The sequence below is a fragment of the Paramormyrops kingsleyae genome, chromosome 23, assembly GCF_048594095.1.
Source record: "Paramormyrops kingsleyae isolate MSU_618 chromosome 23, PKINGS_0.4, whole genome shotgun sequence".
NCBI classification, from domain to species: domain Eukaryota; kingdom Metazoa; phylum Chordata; class Actinopteri; order Osteoglossiformes; family Mormyridae; genus Paramormyrops; species Paramormyrops kingsleyae.
The window spans coordinates 22,353,403-22,379,244 of record NC_132819.1 but is presented as its reverse complement, the minus strand read 5'-3'; the positions used below and the strand labels follow the sequence as shown (position 1 = coordinate 22,379,244).

The window sequence follows — 25,842 nt, the reverse complement described above, 5'->3', positions numbered from 1 at the left end:
TAGATTCTGAATCTTTTTTCTCTATATATAGCGAAATGTTAAAAGCCCAGAATGCCGTAAATTAGGTCCTCACAAAATTATTGAATAAGATTACAAATGAAGGACTATATACAGGCATACTGCCATGTTAACAAAAACGCAATACGTGAGATCCACCTACCTCATATTTCAATTTATGTTCCTGTTGGTCGATGAGAAACAGTTTTTTTCGACACATGTTTTTACATAATTTTTACATAATCCTGAGCAAATTGAAATTGTAGGCCTAATCGTTCAAGTTAAAAAGCGTTCAATTTATTTGGTGGTTTTGTTTAACGTTTTGCGCCTGAACAACACAATCGATTGATTGCTTTAAATGATTAATTGATTTAAATGCTCTGGCACCTGTTTACAATGACACCCAATCATCCACTCACTTGTAGACATAGCCTACTCAAAGGGAACAATCATACTGGGTCACTCGTTTCAGCCAATTAGTAATGTTTGTTATTTTCTTACACTTGGGAAAGTCCACAACGTAAGCTCTTTTTCTTTAGCAGCTGTCAGAAATGACATGTTAGTAATACCATTAAAACCGCGACTCTACTAGAAAATGTTAAAAGCTATTTAGAAACTGTTTAAGTAAGAATTCATTTCCGTTACATTCCACGGGAAAATGGCCCATTCTTAATTCAATTTGATTTAATTTAATTATTCTTAAATTTTAACGTCTAGTACAGTGCGATGGCACTAATTATATGGACCTTGTTTGTGTGTTTGCAAAACCAGTTTCAGTGAAATTATTCACACGAGATGCAGGCCATTTGTGACCACACATTGTGCAAAAAATTTTAGGAATTTGAAGATGGTAAAATTACTTACATAAATTACATGGCTCCAGGGTTCGTTGAGTGACGTGACCTGCAAATATGAACAGTGATAATCTCAGTAAGTAAAGCTGGTGAAACAAGCGTCCTAAACGTTGCAGACTGCGAACATTTTTTAAGTTTGTGGTTCTGAAAGTATTGCGTTATGACTTTTCGTGTTTAACACTTTGCCCATGAATGTTATGGTTCGGAGTTGTGTTTTTGTCAAAGATGTAAATTAGCGTATTTATTTAACACGGAACATATCTATTGGCATATAGAAACTCAAAAGTGCAGTAAAAATGTTCCCTTTTTTGTGAATGTTCTTCACGTGCAAAACATTTACTTGTTTTTGCTTGGGTTTATTTTTAAACCCAAAAGATTGTTTTATAGAAGGAAATTTTGATTAAATTCTTATTTTCAAATAAAAGCATCAAAAACTTTAATAAGGACTACATTGTGACGTTGACGTCGCTGTTACGTTGAACAAGTCCCGCACCGTAGGCTGGCTGAGAGAAGCAGGTGTTTTTCATTTATTGTACTGTAACATTAGGCGGTTTGGAAATATTTCCACTCTTGGCCTGTTACTATTAACGTTAGTAATGTTAGTAATGTTACTATAAATTTTGTACAGTTATGTTATATTTCTGTTATTCCTGGTATGATGTTATTATAAGAAGCACATGCACGCACATTTTTGCAAGACTCAAATGCATATGTACAATTTATACAACATTCACAGGGAATCTGCTATGGATGAGTCAATGCCTTGTTTATTTAGATAGTCACCACACACAGATATTTTTCTTTGAGATCATAATTTCGATTGTATATTAATTGGATTGTATATACATTTATTAAATGATTCGACAGGTAATTCAGCTGTTTATCCCGTGGCTATATAGTTGTTCACTAACTTTGCGAACTATTTTTAAAAAGGCAAAGGCTTGAGTAGTTTGAGCGTTGAGTTCAGTCAAATAACTTAGCTAACGTAATTATGAACTAATGCATATGATTTAATGACGACAGACTGAAATATTACGCGCAGGTGAAGCGAGTAGAGCAAACGGCACCTGCTGTCACCTGCTGGCGTTGTCAGGGAAACTGTCCGCCTCGTGCTTCAGCCTAATAAATAGACACCATTTTGGCTTTTAAAGTCTCGAAATGCATGCTGTGCAACTTCTATTTTTGCCATAAATGTATGTTTACATATATGTGTTTCAAACTACATTTAATAGTAAGACATAACAGTAATATACAGCGGAATGACGACAAGCACCTCAGAAAATTTGCAAGATGCCAATACTTTTTTTTTTTTTTGCTGTTGTCATAATTTATACTCAGTTTGTTCATTTTAAAATTGGAAGCACAAAGATGAAAGCAATTGTGATGTTCGAATTGCTAAGGATTTTTTCTTGAGAGATTTAACCCCAAAGCCTAGCAAATATGATGTTCTTCTTCTCAAAGTGACGGCGTCAAGTTTAAGATAACACGGACAGAGTAATTTGAAGATGAGGAATCGATTCCCTCTGGTGAATTATATTCTTCCTTGGTCAAAGCCAAGGGTTCGCTTTCTGCTAAGCCTTGTACTGTGTAACACACAAATGCTTTAGCCTGTGCGAGAATCCCCAGGGCTCGTTAAAAGCTATTTTATTACGTTTATTCTACGCCGCGAAATTTTCGGTTGATCATATTGCATATATTTTTTTCTTGGCAAACTAAAATGAAGCATGAAGAGAAACCATTCGGATTTATACAATGATTTTCCATTTCTACTTTAAACGGTATTTCAAAAAAAAAAAAAAATGAAAACGATAAACTGGGATTTTTTTTTTTTGATGAAAAAACTGAGGTCATTTTGGAAAAAAATAAACTTATCCAGACATGAAAATGGCACATATATCTGAACAGACATTACTATATGATATACTAAAACTAAATCACTTAAAATATGAAAGCTTGTTGTTGGAAGAATAAAAATCTGTATTTTTTGCGACTATATTCCTAGTCTTATAATATTTTCTTTAGTATTTTGTATTGCTGCAAGGCAGGCCTACAGCCTCACATCTGGAAAATCACACTGGATTGCATCAGCAAAAATCAGAGCTACTTCAGGCTGGGTAACAACCGCTTACGCGCAGGTAACATTGCAAAATGCAAAAAGAAATCTTCAAGCTCATAAGTCACAGTGAATTAACGTTCCCAGTGCCACAGATACCTAAAAGTCCCGCCTAGTATTTCTGTCTGAATCTGATGCTTCTTTTAATCAGGAGTCATTCATAAAACATTATCGGTTTTTTCCTTTAAGGCGGTTGGAAGCTTGATAAAAAGTAAACTCGGTGATATCTTTGCCGCTAATATATTACACGATACTCGTTTTCCTGTTTAACTTATGAGTGGAAAATATTTCTGGTCACATAATATTTTTCATTGCTCTTACCTCTTACGGCGGAAAACTTCGACTAATGCCAACCTTTTTTCGTTTGAAATCCGACGTTTTCCGCAATCGCTTCAAAGAAATCCGTATTTATGAAAATGTAACGAGCGTAAATCGCGACTATTCGCCTTAAGATTGATTAAGAAAGACAATAATTCATGTAGAAAACGCATTTCGAGCATTCTCCGTTTAGTGTATGTGAAGGCGTGTCCATGCGGCGACCAAACATCTGTTCGTTTCACGTGACTTTTAAGAAAAATAGGAACATCTGGTAAAAATAAGTTTCATTCAGGTGCCTCTGTAACTTTTTTTCTTGCCAAAATCGTTCAGCACATAGGAAACTCGTATTTGATCATATAGCAATTTAACATTAGTAAAGCCACAGTCTGTGGCCACCTATCAAACGGATTTTACCGGTATTTTAATTTAGCCTTTTTCATATAGGCGTTGTATATTGTCTTTAATTAAAATGCTATCATATCACATATTATATTTGGAGATAAATAGCTCGATTTAGCACTGTTTACAGCACGTGCGTGCATATGCACATCTTATTAATATGCATTAGACTTTGTTTTCAGTATAGGCCCAATTTTTTAATAGCGTTCATTGAACAACTTTCCGAAATTCACCATATGTCTTCGTTCTTGTTTAGCTGTATTTTAAAAAGGTTACACATTATATAGCATAGATCTTTACTATATATATAACGGAATTTTCATCACAGTTTAATATGTTAAAGTACTTTCATTGGTACTATACTACGGTTTATTTGCTTGTATTGTATTGCTTCTCTTTCCCTACTTACCAATTTATTCTTTTTACCAAATGAAAAAAATATCAAAATTGCTTACTGTTGAGGCCGTAAAAATAAAGTTTGTGCTAAAGGTTTTAACCTTCTCCACCTTCCAGTGACCTGCCAAACGAGCCCTACATTTTATAGACATCTGGGAATTCCATGCATGCCTTAGAACCCAATTACACACCTTCTTCAAACGGACACGTGATTTGAATCCAAAGCAGCGCTTTCTAAAATACTTTTCCAGACCCGGTCTGCACAAAATAAGCCAAGTAACGTCCACTGACAGCGTCTTTCACTGTTTCCGCACAACTTCAATCGGACGCCGGGCGGTCAAGCTTACAAAACCGCTTTAGTTGGCGAGTATTAAATTTTTGTCTGAAATTTTACGAGCAGCCTGGAACAATCTTCAACAACAAACACACATTTATTTTTAAGAGGTGTGTAGAATATTCGGCGGGTAAGTTATCAGTGAAATCCAAATGTCAGTGTAAAAACAAACACTGACCCCAAAAGTGGACGCTAGCTCTCGCGACAGCTTTGAAATTCGCATCAACCTTACACAAGAAGTACTACTTTTTACTAGTAGTACTAATACTTCCAAAGACAGCAATAGTAGCGACAAAACAATCACCATGAGTCTTATGTTATATTAAGTGCTCTGGTGTTACCGATAAACGTAGGCCTAAATAAAATGTGCATTAAAATCCGGATATTAATGTCATTTTTGAACTATACACAACGTCACGGCCGTAATGTATTTTAATGTCGCTGGTCACCATCTCCAAAGAACTAAGGAAACCCCATATTTCCCAACGGAGAATAGACCTATTCCTATATTCGAGTAATTCACAGTGATATTTTAACGCGACTTATCATAACAAATTTAAGGTACTCGCAAAAACACATAGTACATTTCATAGTATAAATTATATAGTTATATATCAGTGGTATTTTAAAAGATGTTTAGCGTTGTCCTTTTAATAAACATTTTAAAGTGGCATTATCTAAAAATAAGAAAGTCGCTGTATGTTGTAGACAAACTAAGCTTGCATGGTCAATGGAAAACACTCTGAAACGCGTACTTAAAAAATAACAGTTCATCCATCGACCTCGATCTTGTTATTTGTAATTGTATGGTAATTACATTTCAGCTGCAAAATCTGTATTTTGCAAAGATTATGTTTTTTATTAATAGGTCTAGCTTGATTCCAAATTAGTTACCCAAACTTATGTGTTAAATTCATATTGATTTTATTGCAGAAAAATATACAATTATTTACAAAACAATAATAAAAATAGGAATGCATATAGACACCTGATCTATCCTGCATCATAAGACGAGTCATTAATAAATAAATAAACTGTATTTCATAAAAAAGGGAAAAAAAAATTAAAAACAAATTTGCACATGAACGAGCCAAAGATTAAAAAAAAAAAAAAAAAAAAAAAAAAAGCAATTTCGGGGTCCTCATCAACGATTTGGAAATGAAACGGCAGCTTGAATGCATTTTCACTGTCTCCTTACAAAACAGGCACGGCTGATCGAAAAGGCATGCATAAAAATATACATGTTTCCAACATTCATCGTCATATTTCGAAAGCGCAGACAGGTCAGAATGTAGGCAGCATGACAGCGCCTCGGCGCTCTGCTGATCACCGTCCTCTGCCTTTCCCTCGTAAGTGCTCCCCGCGCCCGTCCTCTTTCCTTTAAATAGTCTTGTTTTTTTTCTCCCCTAAAAAATCATTGCTTTGTACATGTCCAGCTTCATCATCCGGGATCGCCTCCTTAGAGAGGGACGCGAAATTGTTGGTCACCTATGAATGATAACAAGGGTCAGTTTATTTAAAAACACAACGTGAATGGTTAATTAAATGCATTTATTAAAAAAGAACTTCACACAGACGAAGATCTGTTTTCTTTACATGGATGAAACGGACCAGGAGGAGAGTCTTTGTGACAGTACAATAAAATATTAAAATATGTGGCTGCGTTTTAGCATCAATGTTTATATTACAGGATCTTTACGGTGAAAAAACTGATTCTGCAAAATACTGATACTTATTAATAATAGGCTATGTGAAAACATAACTTACCGTGCTGCGGTAAGCTCCACGGACACTAGTGAGATGTTGACATGGACCACGCGCCCTCCATCCTCCATACGGAAAAAGCATAGCTTAGTCTCTCGTGTGCCACATAACTACAACTTGCCATTTTCGAGTCCAGCTCGTCGCTCTGTAGCACTTGGTAGAGAAAATCAATGTATCTAGCCGCCAGTTTTAGTGTCTGGATTTTGCTGAGTTTATCTGAAGGCAAAGTGGGAATAATTTTCCGCAAAGATGCAAAGGCTTCGTTGAGAGACTGCGTCCTCTGCCGCTCGCGCACGTTCGCCATGACTCTTTGCGTCTGAAGTTCTTCGAAAGACTGCGGACTGCTACTGCTGGACTTTTTCCCCCTTTTCCCAGGGGTAGGGCTATCTGAATCCTCCCCATTTTTCCTGCTAGTTCTCCTTTTCCTCCCACATCTCTTCTGCTGCCTGTCGAGTTCCTCTTCACTGTTGCTGAGACTGTCCACTGGAGACAGTGGGGAGCGCGACTCTTCTTGCATCGCCTCTTCAAACATTACGTTCATTTATAGAGTACAAGCAATATTCCGCTTCTTTGTTTTATGCTACTTTTTCAGATGCAAGAAACCCGAGACCTCCGATTAGTTGATTTCGGTTAAAACACTCACTCGATGATCACTGACTGAAGGAGGTGTTTCCAGCTTTCTGGAAACTGAGGGCTCTTATAGCCTGGATGGATCTCAGTGTTTGGAGAGGTGATTGGTCAAGGAAGCGTGCTACGTGAAAGAGGGGTGGGGGCGGCCAAGGAACTATCAGAAAAGTTTCCGTTATACAAGAATCAATTCTTTCGCTGCTGTCTTGCACATAAAGGAATATCGGCGTAATAAAGTCTCCATCTACGTTAGGCCCGAAGTAATTAATGTCAGTTAGAATTAGCATGCAAGTTTGTAATTTGTAAACAGATGCGGAGATCTGTTGTACTTTATATAATATGCAGTATAAATTATGTACAACTTAATGCTGGATCACGCGGTTTCCTACACATTGCGAGCTAAAAATAAGCTAATTTGTAACAATACATATAGGCCTAGCTGAAAGTTTAGTTTACTCTTGTATCGCTAGCAGCGACAAATAGTCTCCACAATATAGGTAGCGTTAAACAAATGTAGCGCTATCATATCACTGCAAAACGTAATACATATTTACGTCTGTGTGCTTTTTTGAGTGACTGTTGCCGATTGTGTTTCTTTAATCCCAGACGTTTTAGTGTCGGTCCTGAAAATAGGAGAGCTTAGCGACTTTCAGGAGACCATCGTCTGCTATTTAAGAAAAATACAGATCACAGAAACACTGTAAACTCCCGTTTGAGTCAGACTCCCTACGCCTTCTTCTGTATGATCATATTAGGGAACACCCACAGCGCGCCCACAGACTCGCATAAGCGTTAAGGAAATCCTAATTGAAGTCCTTAGGGGGGAGACGACAGTCTTAAGACGTTACCTATAAAACCTTTGAGCAGAATTCCGAATGCAGAGCATCTGTATTCGAAATCACGGGTATATTTATAGGTCATTAAATAATAATCAACGCTTTTAATACATTTTATCGGTCTGGACTTGCTAGGTGTACATAATTTAAGTGGGTTGCAGTGCGAGTGAGACGTCACGAACAGGGGTGCTGAGTGAGTCTTCTAAATTTATTTTCACAGGTACTAAATAGCTCTGAAGTGTGTGGCTGACAGTGGGTTTCCGAGGGAGCCGGGCGCATTTTTAAAAGCAAGGCTCGACTCGGATTTCGAGCCGAGGCGTTTAAAGCTGATGGGCATTCGCAGCGGGTCGCTCCAACTGCGAGGCCAAAACGTAACGTAAACATTACCTGGCGGGGGAAAAAGAAAGCACCCAAAGCAAACATATAAAACACTTTAATTTAAACGGATGTAGTTAAAAGCCGCTTGATTGGTAAACCATCCACCCCCGCCCCTGATAATTTGGGGGTGCCACAAATTACACACCAGGGCATAGAGTTTATGATGCAATTCCTTCTAACAAAAAGTCGACTGGCACGGAGGAGCTTAAAAATCGAATAAGCTGAAACTGATCTAATTTAAGTGACCTTTTACAGTATTCGTGGGGCAGGACCTGGACCCAGACCTACACGCTACCTGTCAAATACCAGTCCACGTATTTCCTTCTGAGTCATGATGTAACCTCAGCGTAGATATATAAAAAAAGAGAAAATGTGTTCCTCTTACAATTTTATCATAATACCTCGTTTTAAACGTTTTAATTAGACGATTTAGTTGTATATGAATTTGGGCTATTAAAATACTGTCAAATGAAAGTAATTAACGTAGGCCTACCTCTTCTAAATGTTTTTGTTTTATTTGCTTTTCACCTGACCTTTTAATCCCGATTAAATAGCACGAAACTTTTTGACCACAAGAGGGCAAACTTTCCTATCAAACTAATCGATATGGGGCTTGTGTGAATTAGTGCATATTCGGCAGTATCCACGCTAAAGTCTAATAGCTAAGCTATGTACTCAGTGCTCCAATTTTACGTCATACAGAAATATCATTAAAACATTACGCACATTTTTGTTTAGTATGATTAATCATATTAATCTTAGCTGAAATGGGTGGTCCTCGCCAGGATGCACAAGCGTCCGCCATCCTGGTGAATGAAAACGAGTGACTGTTGGCTACGCAACTGAAACTTGTCAAACTGAAAGGTGGTTATTCTGTCACGAATGTCTTGATCATTTGGATGTATTAGAAAACCACCTCTAACATGGGGGGACTTTCCCAGAAGTTCCCGTTAGCAAAGTACATAGTAGGACTCATTCAGTTACACGCTTCCCACTCTACTTTGCTAACTTAGTTAGCAGCTATGCTTTTGGAAAACGTACCCCAGAACACAAAGACTATATTCCAGACGGTGCGCGGATGTCGACGCTCCCCTGTGTTTTTCTAATAATCAATCAGTCAATCAGTCAGTCGATCAATCAATGTGTCAATTAAGTATTTACGGTAAAGTACTTGTGGGCTGAAATGCATTTATTCACGTGTCAGAGTCACTCTTATTTACTTTACAGGGATTCTGCATACGGAACAAGTAGGCCTGTAATCGGGCTATCTACAAAACGTTAAAATCGTAGAGGGCAGCATAGTATTATTGTCAAACTGAAAAAAAGTCATTAACCTCCTTAAAAAGCAGTTCGTGTTATAAAACCTGTTGTTATTGAAATTGGATATGCTTTATTTTACAATCTGGAGAGCCGCGCTCAAGAGGCTGTGGGAACATGAAAAGAGGATATTAAGTACTCTTTCATCAGTGTTTTGTTACAGATGTTCGTATGTGAGGGATATGAATCAGACAGTAAAGACACAAACATGCACGCGGAACTCGTGTCTGTATAATGCACATTAACATACTAGCACAACGCGCTTGGGTTTCCTCGCTCTGTAACGTCGAGGCCTGGCTACAGTTCCAGTCTCATGGCAGTTTTTCTTCGTCTGCCTTTTCCGAGGAATTTGCCTTTGATTGTTCCCGTACGTCTACAGTACAAAATAGTGACATGACTATATTTGACAGGGTTAATTCTTAATGGTAAACTGGCCGTAGTGGGGCAGTGGAAGTGAAATAAGACTGGGAGGGGGGCTACCCTTCACTATAGTAACGGTGCGGCGCTAAAGCAGACAAAAGTGTGTGCACAGAAACCCAGAGCATGCTGGGAATGGAGAACCGGGTCAGCTTACGGTCCAAAGAAATCAGTAGTGTTCCCCAGCAGACCATGCTGGTGCTGTTCGTGTCATCCAACCAGGGGCATATCTAGGAATTCTGGGCCCCCTGACAAATCTTCCGGGGTACCCACTGCCCCTGCATCCAACACGCCAGCTTCATGAGCAACGATACTGCATATTATCGAGTTACCTTCGTAAAGACGCACCTATTACACTGTTACGTCATTACAACGTCCTGATAAAACGCGTCTTTTTTCCAGAGGCGTTACTATATTTATGGTTAAAATCGATGTCGATGCTTGCGAATTATGTGAATCCAAAAAAGAATGTAAGTGAAAAAAAGACGGCCGCGGATTTTTTGATCGTTGCAGCGCAGGTGCGTGAGGAGCAAGGTGTCTACACCCGACTGCGCATGTGCTCTCCGTGGTGCTGATTTTGCCTTCTCTAATATTTGCATAAACTAATATTAATTTTCTAATTTCTAAATTGACACTGCTTCAAAAAAAAATGTAGGTCCATACGGAAATGTCGAAGAATTCCTAAATAAACTGTTATACATTTGAAGCCGAATCACATAACCTTAAATCCCCTCTTAAGTAACCTTTATTTTCTTCTTTCCTGGTTCCTTCAAAGTCTACTGACAAGTGACAACAAAATGCAAGGTGAATTCCGCTTTTTTCTTACTTTTGTTTTAATTGTTCTTTAATAATAAAAACCCTTTCACACACAGTATCGGCTTTAACGTAGCACAAGCCATAATATTCTACAATGTAAAGGCTTATTGTATTAGTTCTACTCTGTGATACAGCTAAACAAGTTTGTATCATACCTGCTAAGCTAAAGGGATTAAGTCGAGTAAATCGGCACTTCTACAGAGATTCGGATTTCAATGTCACGTGGATAATTATAAAAAAGTGACACATTAGACATGACAATACATTTATAAGGCTATATAGAGAATAGGTAATTTAATATTGTTTTAATCCATCCATACACTAATTAATACTCGGATATTTATTTCATGCTCAATAGATCTGTCATGAATGAAATGTATACAATGGCAAGTCGCAGAGTTTCGATCCTCGATAATCTTTTCTCATAAGCGAAGGTGGGGACTTTCTTTCGTAGCTCATCAAAAGCTTCGTTCAGGCTGAACATTCTTCGGCGCTCTCTGATGTTGGCCGCCCGCCGCTGCACCGTGCTGATCACCCGCTTTCGCTTTGACCTGCCCGCCGATGGCACCGCGCCGCACACGGGCGCCTTTCCCACTCGCAGAGACGCCCTTTCCGAGGAGAGGATCACGTCTCCACGCCCGGGGGACATACCGTAATACAGGCCCCGGCAGCCCACGCTCTCCGCGGACTCGGACGTGATCTGCTTCTGGGGTATCTCCAGAAAGTCAACGTCAGCGAAGTCCGTGAGCATCGTGTCCAAAAGCAGCCCTTGGATTTCCATTGTGCTTTGAAATCATGGGATATCTTCAGTAAGCCATGGGAAAAGATAGTTTAATGGGTCCCTTTAGAGGACGAGTGATTCTTGTGCAATCTTTAGTTTAGGAGCATGCAGAAAAGATCATCCACTGTAAGCACTTGTGAAAAGTTGCAAAAGGATGACTGAAAGGGGGATAACCATCCACGGCTTTTAAAGGCGATTAAAGATGACGGTCAGCGGTTCAGGTGCATGCCAAATAACATTTCTCCTCAATTCCGAAATCCTGTCAAAGCGATGAATTCAGTTCCTCTTTGGCACAGATCCATGGGCCATGTCCTGCTGTTTTAATATCTCTTAATTCGATTTCAACTGCAGCTGCTTTCATGTCTTTGAAATATCGTTAAAATCAATTCCCCGAGACCGAAATCGTGGAACAGGCTGGTGAGCTTCGTTGTGCTGGTTCTGCCATTTGATCTCAGAAGTGTATGAGTGTGTTTAATGGTCTTCAGAAGGGGAGCTCGGCTTGACAGAGGGTCACCCACAGCTGTTTACTCGGTATCCCGGTGCAATGGGAACTAAATAATGAGACTTCTATCACTTAAACGAACCAGTGTAAGAGACCAAATATAACATTCCCCAACAGTCACGATATTTGCGCCCCCTTTTATTTTGCAAATTAGAACAAACATCTTTTAGCTTCCAGGATAAGACAAAATACTTTCCACTAAGTTGAAAGGTCCAGGGAAAAGGACGTATTTTGGAAAATATTACGAATAATTAATTCTTACGGACTAATAATTACGAATCAAATTAAAATTTACTATGCACTTGATGTAATTAAAGGCTAGATGAAGACTGGGTTTTTTATACAAGTGTTTCAGTTCAGTGCTTCTCAATGATAACATTCTAGAATCTTCCGGAAATGTAAGTTACATCGTGCTCCCTGTCAAGTAGCGGTTTGTGTTCATGCAGACAAGTTCGAGCACAGCCTGCCTATAAACCGCAAACAGTGTTGTTGTCTATTTAAAAAAGACTAGAAGAAATAACTAACACAGAAACGGCTAAATAAAGAGAACCAGGTCTAAAAGCAAGAAATTAGATTAGATTTAGGGCATCTGAAATGGATGTCGTTTGACATAACGGCTAACCCTGTTTATCCATCTATAAATCAAGGTCTATCTATCTATAAATCTAGATCTATCTATCTATCTAGGTCTATCTATATATCTAGATCTATCTATCTATCTATCTATCTATCTATCTATCTATCTATCTATCTATCTAAATACACAGTCAGAGTAAGCTTGGCGCCAATCACAGGAAGCACAGGTCACAGTCCAGAACACCCTGCAAGGTGCACATTTACTCAATAAACAATTTAGACACCACCTAATCACTTGAATGTGAGCAGGAAATCAGTTGAAACACAGGTAGAACATGTAAAACCGCAGGGAACACATGTATAAATAGAAGGGAAACATACAACAAGTTCCAGGCGCACAGATCCAAGGCATCCAGTGACCGTCCAGATGAGAAGCACTGCAAGGCAGTGAGTTGTGCCGTTGAGATGATGTTGACAGTCGTCCGTCTGAGCCTCCTGAACATGCTGGAGCAGGAGGCGGTATACAGCAGCTTAAATGGAGAGCTTAGCCTTGACCTCAGTCGTTATCATCACAGACATTTTCCCTGAGCTCTGGTCATTCATATTTATTTAGTAATAGGCTGTAACTATGGAGGGGCGGGAGCTGTCCACCCAGACGGCTGTGAGATGCCCGGACTCACAGGTTTGTTTGTGACCTCCTCAGCTGGGATCGTTTCAGATACTTTTTCTCTGACTCATTCATTAAGATGGAGTGAATAAGACATCAGACCCACATTTCCTTGAAGCCCCAGCTGAACCTAATGAGGAGGCATCATGGGACGATTCTGCGACGGCCTCCGTGTCGCTGGGAAACGCTAATTAGCTGCGACGATGCCAGCTGGTTCCGCGAGGCCGGTGGAAACGCGTGCAGGTGACGAGGCGAGGCGAGGCGAGGCGAGGTGGAATTCTGTCGATTGAAGTTGCCAGTGGTTCACGTGGCAATGGGCCGGGGGGAAAGTGGGGGGTGCCGTGAGGGTGTTCCAGAGGATCAGACAGATTCGGACGAGGCGGAATGAGAGGGTCACCTCTCTGCCAGTGGAGTATGAATCTTTCATTGTATCCTTGTGATATTGAAGTCTGTTATTACCAGCCGTGGGAAAACCAAACCCTTAGGAAGACCGCAGTTTGCCCCCCCCCCCCCCCATCTGAAGAGATTGCCAATAATTCAGGCCTCACTGGCTGATATATTCCATCCCCGACCCTCATTCCTTACTAACACAATATCCTTAATGCACTTTTAAATGTTTGTTTAACGTTGTTTACGTTTCCGGAATAGATGGAATGGAATCGTTAGGAGTAGTGCGTAGCGGTGGTTGGGACCAGAGGGTTATCTGTTAGCGAGGACGAGTGGCTGGACATCCGGTTCTGGACCCGAAGAGCTTGGCTTCTGAGGAGCTCTGGTCTAGGCCTTTGTTCCGTGGGCCCAGCTCTGAGTAGCAGGGCTGAGACGAGCTCGCCCGCAAATGAAATACGCGACGCCTGTGATAGCAGATAGCAGAGCGCGCTAACCGCCGCGGCGAGGCAGGCCGGGGCAATAGAGGAAGCCAAAAAAGGAACGACTCCCAGCCAAAGATCCCCAGGTTCACCTCGCTGGCCGAGTAAATAGCTTCCTGTAATGTGAGATTGTGTGAGTGGCAGGCTGCATATTACAGGATATCGCGGCTGTGCTTTGATTCCTATGAAAGGTAAACAGTCCTCATGGTCAGACCCCCCGATATTATTCCTAGGCAGAATAAACACTGAGTCCGTGTATTTTTACTCAGCAATCACAGAGGATGGGTAACACGACACTTTGGATAAAATGCCCAAGGTAACTTTCTGTGACACGCAAGGGGGGCGGGGGGGAGAAATTCCTCTATGCAGGGGAAAACACAATGCTGTCGAAGATTCCCTTAGGCATCTGGGGCATATGGTGAAATCATTACTAGTATTTGGCAAATTTCATAATGTTGGGGTTTTTTTTTTGGTGTGTCTGACGTGTAGCGGGAGTCAGGCATCGACATTACAAGGCCCTTCATAAAAATCATGGGGGCAGAATTGTCCTCCGTCAGCCTGGACCAACAGCGCCGCCATCGCGGCGGGAGATCTCCGTTTGAAGGTGAATTCTTTCTCTTTTTTTTCTCCCGCATGGCAGATTTTTCCCCAGTTTTCCTCTGTTTTCCTGGCCGCAGGATAAACACAGCGCGCGCGTTCCTGCGGTCGCCACGGCAACGGTGAGAAAACGCAGCTGGACGGCGGAGAATAGGTATGAGGTAATCCCGGGCCCCAGGGGCTGCTGGGTAAATATTGGTTTTCAAACAGGAAATAAAGAGTGGGGAGGCGGACACCATACTGGTTCACACATGAGGCATTTACAGCTAGTAACCTACTAATGAGGACGACGTTACGGGGTTGCCCTGCCGCGACTCTGAGCCCTTCACCAGGCTAATGACACACTTAGCGCAGATTAACATCTCCCTGCAAAATTACCCAGAAATCTTTGCATAGCTCACCCTGAAGTCCAATCAAACAAATGCAGTTGTGCCAATTTCCCATAATTCCCCTGGGGACCCAGAGAAACCACAATGGCAGTAATATTACTATTATTAACAGGATTGCTGTAATGTTATTGAACATACTGGTTTATAATGCCATTTTACATACTGGGCCCACTGTTGCGTATGGTACAGTAAGTATGCCAAAGTCCCCATTTTACCAAAGGAAATGGCCAAAAATAAGAAAAGCCAGTGTACAAAGAGTGCGATACCAGTGTACAAAGAGTGCGATACCAGTGTACAAAGAGTGCGATACCAGTGTACAAAGAGTGCGATAGCAGTGTACAAAGAGTGCGATACCAGTGTACAAAGAATGCGATACCAGTGTACAAAGAGTGCGATAGCAGTGTACAAAGAGTGCGATACCAGTGTACAAAGAGTGCGATACCACTCTGCAGGTGACCTTTGTGCCAGCAGGTCAGGAACGAAGAGTCTGGAGCAGGATCGCTGCAGCAAAACAGGGCTTTATTAGTAGGTGTTCAGTAGGTGTTCAGTAGGCGTTCAGTGCAAGGTCCAGCACGGGAGGGATAGGGATGGATTCGGGGGTGGGGTGCATCTCCAGGCACTGGGGGGGTCAGCCCTGGGGGGGTCAGGTATATGCCGATTGGTTCGTCACAGAATCTGTCCAAATTTGGTGGAGAACTAGATGTGTTGAGTAGTGCTGTCCCACCTGTCGTTCCTTCATGTGCTTAATATTAATTGGGGAGAGAAATGAATTATGATCTTCTGATTGCTTGCTTTCTGACGTCTGGTCGGCCTCCACGTGTGTCCATGGTGCTGGAATTGGGGCGGCGACACCTGAGGCCAGATTTTCCCGCCTCTTTGCAGCAAGGCCGTCCGTACCAGAGCCAATCCACATCTGGGACTGTAAGTCCTGCCCAGGGACCCAAAGGCAACCCTGCCCCAAAAAGTCACTGGGGTTACACAGGACCCGAGTGAGCCGCTTATAGGGGGCAGATCTCCATCATTCCTGCCCTGCCAGATCTATGCCCCCGTTGCCCCGGGGCTGTTTAAAAGGCTTCCACAGATAAGGCCGGCCTTTTCAGCGGTAATGCCGCCATCCACTTCCTCAATTATTTCTCCCCAGTCTGGGATAATTTCCTCCAACTATGTTGTGAGAGATCTCTGGATAAACGTTCAGAAAGTCGCATTATGCGAGTCGGTGAGAGTGTGGAGCAAACGCGTGTAATAGCAGCATGGAGGGGGGGGAGGGGGCCGGCAAGCGAGGGCAGTTAAATATAACTGATGCTGAAGTGTGAACCCCAGGCCCCCGCAATCGCTGTGCTGAGTATCACAAAGGCTGCAGGCCTTCAAGCTCACTTCGAAAGGAGGGTCATGACCTTTTGTAATGTATGGACCAAGTCATATTTAATTAGCTTGTGGCGAATCAAAATTCATATGCATCATATGTATAAGCAGGTTGGTCGGCTGAAAACACGACACCATCTGTTGGGTAAGTTCTGCTCATCACCACTGACCTCCCAGTTTTATGGAACCATCGACCTGCCAATCTCATGTTCTCCATTGAGCCTAACCAAGCAGGGCTGGTCGATCCATAGGCGGTCGCCTAGGGCACCATGTTCTGCGGGGGGTGCTGCTTGGAGAGAAACCTACCTGAGCAGATAAGGCAGAGGACAGCGGGCCGGGACCAGAGCCAGCCGACTCCCTCCTCATCACGTGCACCTCCTCCTGGAAACGTTTGCAAATCTAACAGCCCTATGAGTGATTTTAATATTTTTTTCAAAATGTGCCTTGAAGACAGAGGTGGACCTGAAACTTCTCGATCTCTGCTATCTTAATATTCTCGGTCCACATTTCCTGTGGAATTTACTCCAGAAGGCCTGTAATGTTCCCCTGAACTACAATAAATCTGGGAAGATATTCCTCTCCCCACAACCCTGACCGGGATAAGCACTTGGAAGAGGGATGGATGGATGATATTCCTCTCTCCAGAGCTGCTCTTTTGTGGTCCGCATTGACCTTCCTCTTCCTCCATGTTGTGGTCTGGCTACATCTTCATCATTATACTCCTTAAGCCCTGCTTGTCTTGTCATGATTATTCCATACTGCTTTCCTGAATTAATTCATCCATTCATCACCCTGGACAGGTCCTTGGGGATGGGGGGCGGGTGGGTTTTGGATCTCATCCGAGGCAGCATACAGGGGGCCCATCAAATGGCACACAGACATTATGGGCAATTTAATGACTCCAATTAGTCTAACTGCATGTCTTTGGACTGTGGGCGGAAAGTGGAGTACCAGCGGGGAACCTGAACGTCAAGGGGAGGTCACGTGACCTCCACGTGCAGAGCAGGGCTGGCATTTATCATCATGCTGAACATGTGGCTATGAAATACCGTGTTGGACATTTAAAGGTTCACAACCCATACAGAGTCACAAGGAGGGAAGCAGGATTGAAGCCCCAATCCCAAGAGGTGTGAGGATAAAGTAAATTAAATTTGGTAACGCTTTACTTAAGGCCATGTTTTTAGTGATTTATAAACACCAACAAATATTAGTGCATTCATAAAGCATTATAAACAGGGCTATAAATATTTATCAAAAGGCATAACACATTATAACCATGTTTATTATGCATTTTGACTGCGTTATGAAGCTCTTCTCTATAATGCACTATAGACACCTTTATAACGCAGTACAAAGCATCCTTAATGCTTATACCAACCATTATAATGCATTATAAAGGTATGTATAGTGCATTACATAAAGCATTCATAATGTATAATAATCAAAATTTAGTGATTAATTATCATTGTTGACACACCACAATGAAATGTGTTCTCTGCATTTAAACCATATGTGACATAGCAGGGGGCAGTTAATTCAGCAGCCGGGGAGCAGTGCTTGGGGGTGGTACTTTGCTCAGGGTACTTTAGCGGTGCTTTGCTGGTTGGGGATTCAAACCTGCAATCTTTCAATTATAAGTGCTCTTCCCTAACCATTAAGCCACCACTGCCCACACATAGCTATAATGTGTTATGCCTTTTGATAAATATTTATAGCCATGTTTATAATGCTTTATGAATGCATTATAATGTGTTATGAATGTGTTTATAAATCACTAAAAACATGGCCTTTAGTAAAGTGTTACACAAAATTACATTTCCTGATCCTATGAAATATTGCCAGCTTCTAAAAAATGCTTCTCCTTTTAGTCAGATTTAATCATAGGCATTTGTAACTGTCCCATGGCGGTCACAGGATATGCTGAAGATGATGGTTTCATAATCTTTGCTTGTGTTTTCTTCTCTGTGTTGTTGCAGATACTTTTTCCATGTGTACATTGTGTTACTGTTTAAGGGGCGTTTTGTGGATTTGTAGGTAGCGACACTGTACCTGTGATCAGAAGGTCGCTGGTTCAAATCCCAGAGTGGTTTTACCATTGGGTCCTTGGGTCTTAACCCCCAGCTGACTCAAGGGCTGTGTGACCCTGCTTTCTATAAAAAAAAAATGAATTGCTCAGAATAAAAGTGTCTGGCAGACGTATAAAATGTGACGTGTTTATGTGAGCAGTTGGTTTTGCTATAGGAATGAACGCAGGTCAGTGTCGTAGCCCGGTCCTCTCCACGATCTGGGTATAGAGCTTCCGGAGAGCGGCGGCTTGGCGGGTGAGCCGCGCTTTTGTGTTGTTTTTATGTGCTGTGTCGCGGAATGCGGGGCTGTGGGGCGTGTGACGCCGGGCGCGAGTGGGAGGTGCAGCGCAGTCAGACGTTTGGGAGGGGAAAAAAATGGCAGCAGTAAAACCAGAGGTCGACATGCAGACGAAGGGTGCGAGAGCCATCGTGGGGCCCCAGGGGGCCCCGTCTGCTCCCACAGCCTGGGCGCCAGCCTTCTCCTGTAAACAGGACCCAATAAAAGGGGTCGGCTGGCTTTGGTGCCTGTCAGGCTGACTGCTGAGCTGCACCCAGTCCACTGTCGTTCCGTGTCCTCCGGGTCTCCTGGACTGTCTGTCTTCAGCGTGAACCGGCACCTCACCCCTTCCAGCTGCCATGCACGTGCCCCTTCAACTCTTGTGAACTGCTTTCCTGATTACTTATCTTTGCTTCTTGTAATGGATAAGTTTGGGACACAGGAGTCGTACAGGAGATGAGACTGATCTTCAGTCCAGGAGACTGGGATGTGTGTGTGTGGGGGGGTGGGGTTCTTCAGACAGGACAGGAGAAAGACTCCCCCGCCACTGCCCCCGATTACACTACTGACCTCAATGCACTCACAACATTGCATTCAAAGAGCAGCATGACATCATATCTGCTTCTGATAGTGGCCAGTCTGGATCTCAGGCCGAGGAAGGATGTGACAGTCTGGATCGAGGGTCTGTCTTTTTGCAAGATGGTGCAAACTCCTGACCCGGGGCAGTAAAATAGATCTGTAAAGCGTGCATGGGTGGCTTTGATGCCCTTGGGTCTGGTCATTATCTTACCAGCCGGAAGGTTCACCTGGTCAGTGTGAAGCTCCCTGCCTGTGATTCCCTCAATATCTTTTTCCGCATGAAAGTGTCCACGCCACATCCGGTCTGGGGAAGAGGAGACTGCCTTCGAGAACTATGGGAAACGCTATCAGCCAGGGTGCCGGAATGTTCTATAGGATTAAATATGTGGTGGGGGGTGGGGGATTTAGAGATACACCAATGAAATGTGGAGCTTCCCAGAAAACAGAGCCTTGGATTTATTAAGGTTTGAGGACTGTCTGCAATAATGATTTGTCAGGAAACTTAATTTCAGTTTATTTTTATCTCGAATATATGCAAAGTACATGCATTGCAATTAAATGCTCACTCCAAGATCTGCTCGCTGGGTGATGCAAACACAATGTAATGATCACTGGTATTGGAAGGAGTTTGGAGAGCAGTCTGTCATCAGCTGGTCCACAGTTTTTCTCCGTCGCCGCTGCCTGGGATGGAAGAATAGTGAGATAGCAGGACGAGGGACCTGCAGGTGCTGGAGGGAATGGGATGAATTATAAAGCAGGAATCCAGGCCGCGTCTGGGCACAGCACACGCAGATAGAAATGCAGTGACATCACCGCACCCCGGGGAGACACGCTACACGCTACATGCTACACGCTTGGGAAGGCGAATCACGGCGCGCACTTTTCGGGAAAACACGTGAAAGTGCCTTTTATTATTCCAGGAGTGGCTCCAGGAAGACCACCTTGAGAGCCCCCCCCCCCAAGTCACATGACATAACGCATCTCTCATTCTCCCCCTGCTATGTCTTTCCCGTTTCTCGGTTTCATTGCTTGCCATAGCATGACGTCAGCGGCCAAAACTTTAAACTGTTTTATAACAGTTGAAGAATTAATTGGAATGACACAATCAAACCCTCCATATGTGTTTTTTTTTTTTTGCTGTTTCACAACTTGATTTAATTTCCATTCCTGCTCTCTGCTGAGACTCAGTATGAACGGCTAGTGGGTAAAGTGAAGCCCACATAATGAAATGAAAAGCATGGCACTCAGGAGCCAAACAGAGGCCTTCGGCTAGACCTGAAACTTAATGTACAGCCAGCTCAGACCCCAGAATTTTAGAGATAACTTCGCAATCCCATAATGCCCCTCTCCTCCTGATTAGAATTTCATGAACTGGTCCTGTGTGTGTGTGTGTGTGTGTGTGTATGAGTCCTCTGGCACATAACTAGAAAAAAACAGTATGTGAATATAAAAATTTGTTAATGAAGATAAACATTATAACATCGTTATACAAGCAGTAGAGCACCGTTTATTCTGGCTTTAGGAGTTTTTTTTTTTTGCTCTTAAAACTTTAAACCCTGAGATTAGTCACAGCTGGATGCACAAACATTTATCATTTAGCATTCGTGGAGCGGCTGGCCATCCTGTCCTCACAGCTTCTGACGCTCCGTCTTCACAAACATATCGAACAGCTCTGAGTGCTTTCCTAGAGAGCAGAATGTCTGGGCCAAATTAATTTCAGCACTAAGTAAAAGTATCCTTATGTAGACTCTGAGAAACGTGATGACATCAGCACCAATGAAAATATTCTTCTTTAAAAGAACCATTTTGTGTTTTTTTTTTTTTTTAACGAGGCACCGTGGTGACAGGGGAAGCCCAGCAGGATTGCACACACTCACGGACCCACGGTAACTTTCTGTCCTTGCTTATTACCCATGGTGCTTTGTGTTCAGCCTGCCAGCATCCCTGAATCCCTCTGCTGCGCTGAAGCCCTGCATCCGCTAACCTGCGGCCCAATAAATGGGGCAGAAACTTGGCTCCCAATTGGCCAGACACCCCGCCAATCAACTCTCATCAGCCACAGCCGTTGACGGCGTCGTCGCAGGGGGATGTTCGGTTTGATATTTAAAAGTCGTGAATCGACACAGACTCAAGACGAAGTTGCTTCTTTTGGGAGAGTAAAGACTGGCTCATTTGTGGCATGAGTTCGCCTGTTATATCTGCTTGTTCACATTTTCTTCACAGGCAGGTGGGGGCCCAATGCCTCTCACTGGCTGCGCTGTAACGTTAATGTCACACGGAAGCTGATGTGTCTTACTGCGGGGGGAGGACACCTGACGATTCGGCCAGTCCTAGATTTTTTGGCAATACATGATGCCGCCCCCCCCCCCACCCAAGGGAATCAGAGGCAAGGTTGGGGGTGGGGGGTTTCACGGAGTTCAGTTTTTGTAGGGGGGGTTTATAGCTCAGTTGTGTTCAGCCTTGGCTTCTTAACCCCCCCCCCCCCCAACAAAGCCATGTTTGCACAGCTGGGAAGCCAGCGGCGGGGGACGGATGCAACAATCCTAACATCACCGACCCCCCATCCATCTGCAAACACACACACACACACACACACACACACACACACACACACACTGCTCTCTCAAAAGCCCCTTCTCCCGTCAGCCACCACACTGGGACTACTTTTCACAGTCTAACCACCACCCCCAGTCCGAAGGTTGTATTTATTTGTTTTCGACAGTCCCATTCCTCTAACTCTGCAAATTTCTTAAAATACGTATTTTTAGCGGCTGCCTTTCAATAACCAACAAATATCAGTGTTTTGTCGAATTTGTATTTTGGTTGGGTTTAAGACTTCCCTTCTGCAAGGCCAAGCGGCAATAGCTGTAGCCCTTGGAGATTAAAAAAAGAAAAGATTTATGCATTTTGGGTAAAAAATAGTGAAGCGTCTGTGAAAAGCAGAACTGAGAGAAATATGGGGCGGGGAATTTGGGGTAGAACCCCACCGTAGATTAATGGGGATGTTTTGAGCGAACATTTCGGCAAGAACTCTGTCTCTGTTTTTCTTATACAGTTAGGCAGAGATTTGGCAGCATAAATCTGAAGTCAAACACCGTCCAACAAAAGCAATAACTTCCAGGGAAACTTCATTCCTGCTTCGCTGGCATCAGCGGGTCACCCGGTGATATTTTGCACTGTGAGTAGAGAGACCTCAGACCCGCAGATGGCAGCAGAACATTCAGAGATGATCACTGTGTCACTGAGTTGGGTGTGAGAGGATTCTGGGAAGGGCTGGAAGGTCTTCCTCAGTCACGTGCGCAGCTGTCTGCAGACATGCTTAGCTGTGATCCTCTATGAGCATGCATGCGCAGTGATACTCTTCAACCGTCACAAAACGTGTCATGTCCAGTCATACTCTATACTTTCTGGCTGCATACTTGCATGCAGACATACACCTTATAGCCACCAACGTTACAGCTGAACAGACATTCATCGCAGATTGAGTTAGGCGTAGAACCTTGCATTGCCCTGCTGGTAAATTGCGTCGTTTTACTTCACGGAACCCCACAGCACGCCCCCCTCCCAGGTGCACCTGCGCGGCCCCCCCCTGTGATTGCTGCATACGCCTTGTCAGGTGGTGGCTTTGTGTTTCCATGGTTTCCGGTTTGGCTCCCTTCCCCGCAGTGGAGGTGGCAGGAATTCCGGAATCTATGCGGCAGTCTGCGGGATTAGCGTTTAAAAGTCGAGCGCTTCTGTCTGCCTGTCGCCGGCCAGGAACCGTGCGGCAAATTCTAACCAGATGTTACATTCCTGCTGCTTGAAACATGCATTTCCAATTATACACCTTGTAGTGTCCTCAGTAAAGCCCCCCGATAACGATTTGCTCCACCAGATGTCCTATTTGTTGTTTAAAAGCACTGAGTCATTTGAAAAAAGATATGTAACTCTTTGTCCAATCAGCTTGACGTCTGTCACAGGCTGCACAGGACATAAGGCAGAGATACACTAAATGTGATGCAGGTCCATCACAGGGATCACTGTCTCACACACACACACACACACACACACACACACACACACAATCACACTTTCAGGACAGCTTAGGACAATTTTTGGCTCTGTGGGAGGAGACCCATGCAAATATTGAGAGAACATGTGGAGAATATGGGAAAATATGGAGAACAGGTAAACCCCAGTCGCTGGAGGTATGAGGCCACAGTACTACCCACTGCACCAGTGTGGCATCAATCTACAGTGACAGTTAAATGTTTGGACAAAATCCACTCATTGAATGCTTTGTACTATTCTCTACATATTAGAATAACTATAAAGACACCAAAACTATAAAATAACATATAAATTATGCACTGATTCAGCTCTTTGGGTTTGGTTCAAATCCCTGGGTCAGTACAGTGATCCCATCACTGGGCCCTTGACCAAGGCCCTTAACCCCAGTTGCTCCAGGGACTGGCTGCCCCTACTGTCCCCTCTGCACAAGTTCCATGGCCTCCTGGGATGCATTTCCAGCCGTCCTGAAGGAGGTCCCACATGTATGCTGAGCTCTCATTGGCCGCTTTTCCTTCACTCTCCGGTCAAACTCCTCCAAAACCATCTCTGGGTTTAGGTCTGCGGCCAGGTCATGTGATGCAACACTATCGGTCTCCTTTGTAAGCAGCTCGGCGTGTCCAAACTTTTGACTGGGACTGTATATAATTAGTATCTTTATCAAGTTACAGTGTGTTTGGTCTTCAAACGCTAACATTACTTCTGCTGTGTCATTCTTGCTGTTTTCTTAGCTACATGCTCCGTACCCACTGCGCTCTGTCGCCTGCTTCCCCCCCAGCACTGCATTCTGCCAGCTGTGCATTCGTCTCTTTCTGTTGCTGGAAGCTCCCGGCCTGATGCCCGCCGACTGCCTGCAGTTCCAGCCACCCCCCCCTCCGGGTGCCATCTGTGTCCCCCGTGTTCCGGGTCGGCCTGGACGGCGCCCCGACCTAGCAGCGGCGAATGTGGGCTTTGGATCAGTGCAGTCGGCGTGCACTTTTGGCAACGGCGAGATGGATTTACGGGGGCAGACCAGGCCAAACTGGGATGCGGACACCCCCGTAAGGAGGTCCATGGGGGGCAGGGGACCGACTCCAGGGAGTCCCTGATCCTACCCACCTCCAGTGGTTCTTCCCTGAGAGGAGCTGACAGCCGGAAGATTTGACTGATCTCACAGGCCACGTAAACACAGATTCAGCAGAAAGGGGTGGTTTGTGCTGTAGGGGTGCTGGAGGGTTGTTTTAGGCTGGGGGGGGTGGAGGTTATACATTGCCACAGAGACTACAATCCCTTAGCAAGCATTCCTGTTGAAAAGTAGGGGGGGGGGGTTACACACTGGTGAAACTCAGAAAAAGGAGGGTGGAGGAGAAGGTAGTGGATGGGAAGGGATAAGGGTGGAGAGAGAGAGGGAGAGGGAGAGAGAGAGGGAGAGAGAGAGAGAGAGGGAGAGAGAGAGGGAGAGAGAGAGAGAGAGGGAGAGAGGGAGAGAGAGAGAGAGAGAGAGAGAGAGAGGGAGAGAGAGAGAGGAAGAGAGAGAGGGAGAGAGAGAGAGAGAGAGGGAGAGAGGGAGAGAGGTGACACATTTTAGTGCCTCCACAGCCCTGCTGGATAAGAACACTGTGGTCTGAGCTGTACTGGGCCTTTGCATCATTATGCAAGACGGCCCGTATGAGCGGAGCGAGACCGCAATCTGGGTACGGGCCCAGCGGCTTCAGCTTAGCGGCGATTCCCAGGGAGCCGGCCCTTGGGGTGCTGGCATCTGCTGATGCTCACCCCAGGTGGCCTGCAGAAGAAAAACAGAAAAGGTATTTTCAGAGCTTAAAGCGGCCTAAATTAAATTAAAGGTTACTGTCGCTTTAAATATTCAGGAGTCACGATCGCGGGCATAAGGTTGGTCGAGGAGAAGAAAGGATGCAGAAACCCCCATGGGTAATTTAATACTTTGCTTTAAGTCTTTGAATATATGGCACTAAATATATTCTAGCTTTTCTTTGCACGCCTGAAGTCACGCAGCTGGCGGGGGAGGTCTAGGGCGTAGGTGTGCTTTGGACAGGTCTATGAATTAGCAGATACGTCCGTTAGAAAGGCAGGCAGACCAGCCTATGAATCATGGGATTTTTAGGGTGACATCACCCCCCCCCCAAGATGTGAGAGCAGCCCGTCTCTGGTCTGCCTTCCTGCGTGAACGCGGCCTTCCGAGGTGGGGTTACCGCCGTGCTTCTGACCTTGTGGGGTTGGAAGGGGGGCGCCGTTGGACCCGCAGCGGGAGGGGGTCTTTCAGGTGCCCCGCTTCTACAGCACCTCCGGGACCCCCATGCAGGTGTAGGAAACCCCCTTGGAGGGCCCCATAAAAGGAAAACAAAAATAAAGACTCAGAATCGATAGGGAAAAAAAATCGGGTTATTAAAACTCAGGGACCTTTCATTTATGGACGTTTTTTCCAGCGTAAATCTCCACCTCTCTGACAGGTTCTCCATCTCGGTCACCTCCCCAAAGACAGACCGGATCTCTGAATGCGTCTCTTACATTTTAAACCCGGGTCTCACACTCTCTCTCTCACACACACAAAGCTTGATTTATCAAGTTTC

The 25,842-nt window shown here is 43.9% G+C and overlaps 1 protein-coding gene and 1 long non-coding RNA gene across 2 annotated transcripts in view; both read right to left on the bottom strand.

The window, feature by feature from the left end:
• Positions 1–3,491, bottom strand: part of LOC111846908 (uncharacterized) — a 39,619-nt gene extending 36,128 nt beyond the window's left edge. The window contains exons 1-2 of the long non-coding RNA XR_002838971.2: positions 3,286–3,491; positions 862–900 (exon numbers count right to left, since the gene is read on the bottom strand). This is a non-coding gene — a long non-coding RNA (uncharacterized lncRNA). The remainder of the gene's footprint in view (positions 1–861; positions 901–3,285) is intronic.
• Positions 3,492–5,311: 1,820 nt separating this feature from the next.
• twist1a (twist family bHLH transcription factor 1a) lies at positions 5,312–6,846 on the bottom strand. The gene is made up of 2 exons (XM_023817725.2): positions 6,179–6,846; positions 5,312–5,899 (listed from the first exon to the last, which is right to left on the bottom strand). The coding sequence occupies exon 1, from the start codon at positions 6,714–6,716 to the stop codon at positions 6,204–6,206; it is 513 nt and encodes a 170-aa protein (XP_023673493.1). The 5' UTR covers positions 6,717–6,846; the 3' UTR covers positions 5,312–5,899; positions 6,179–6,203.
• Positions 6,847–25,842: the final 18,996 nt, after the last annotated feature.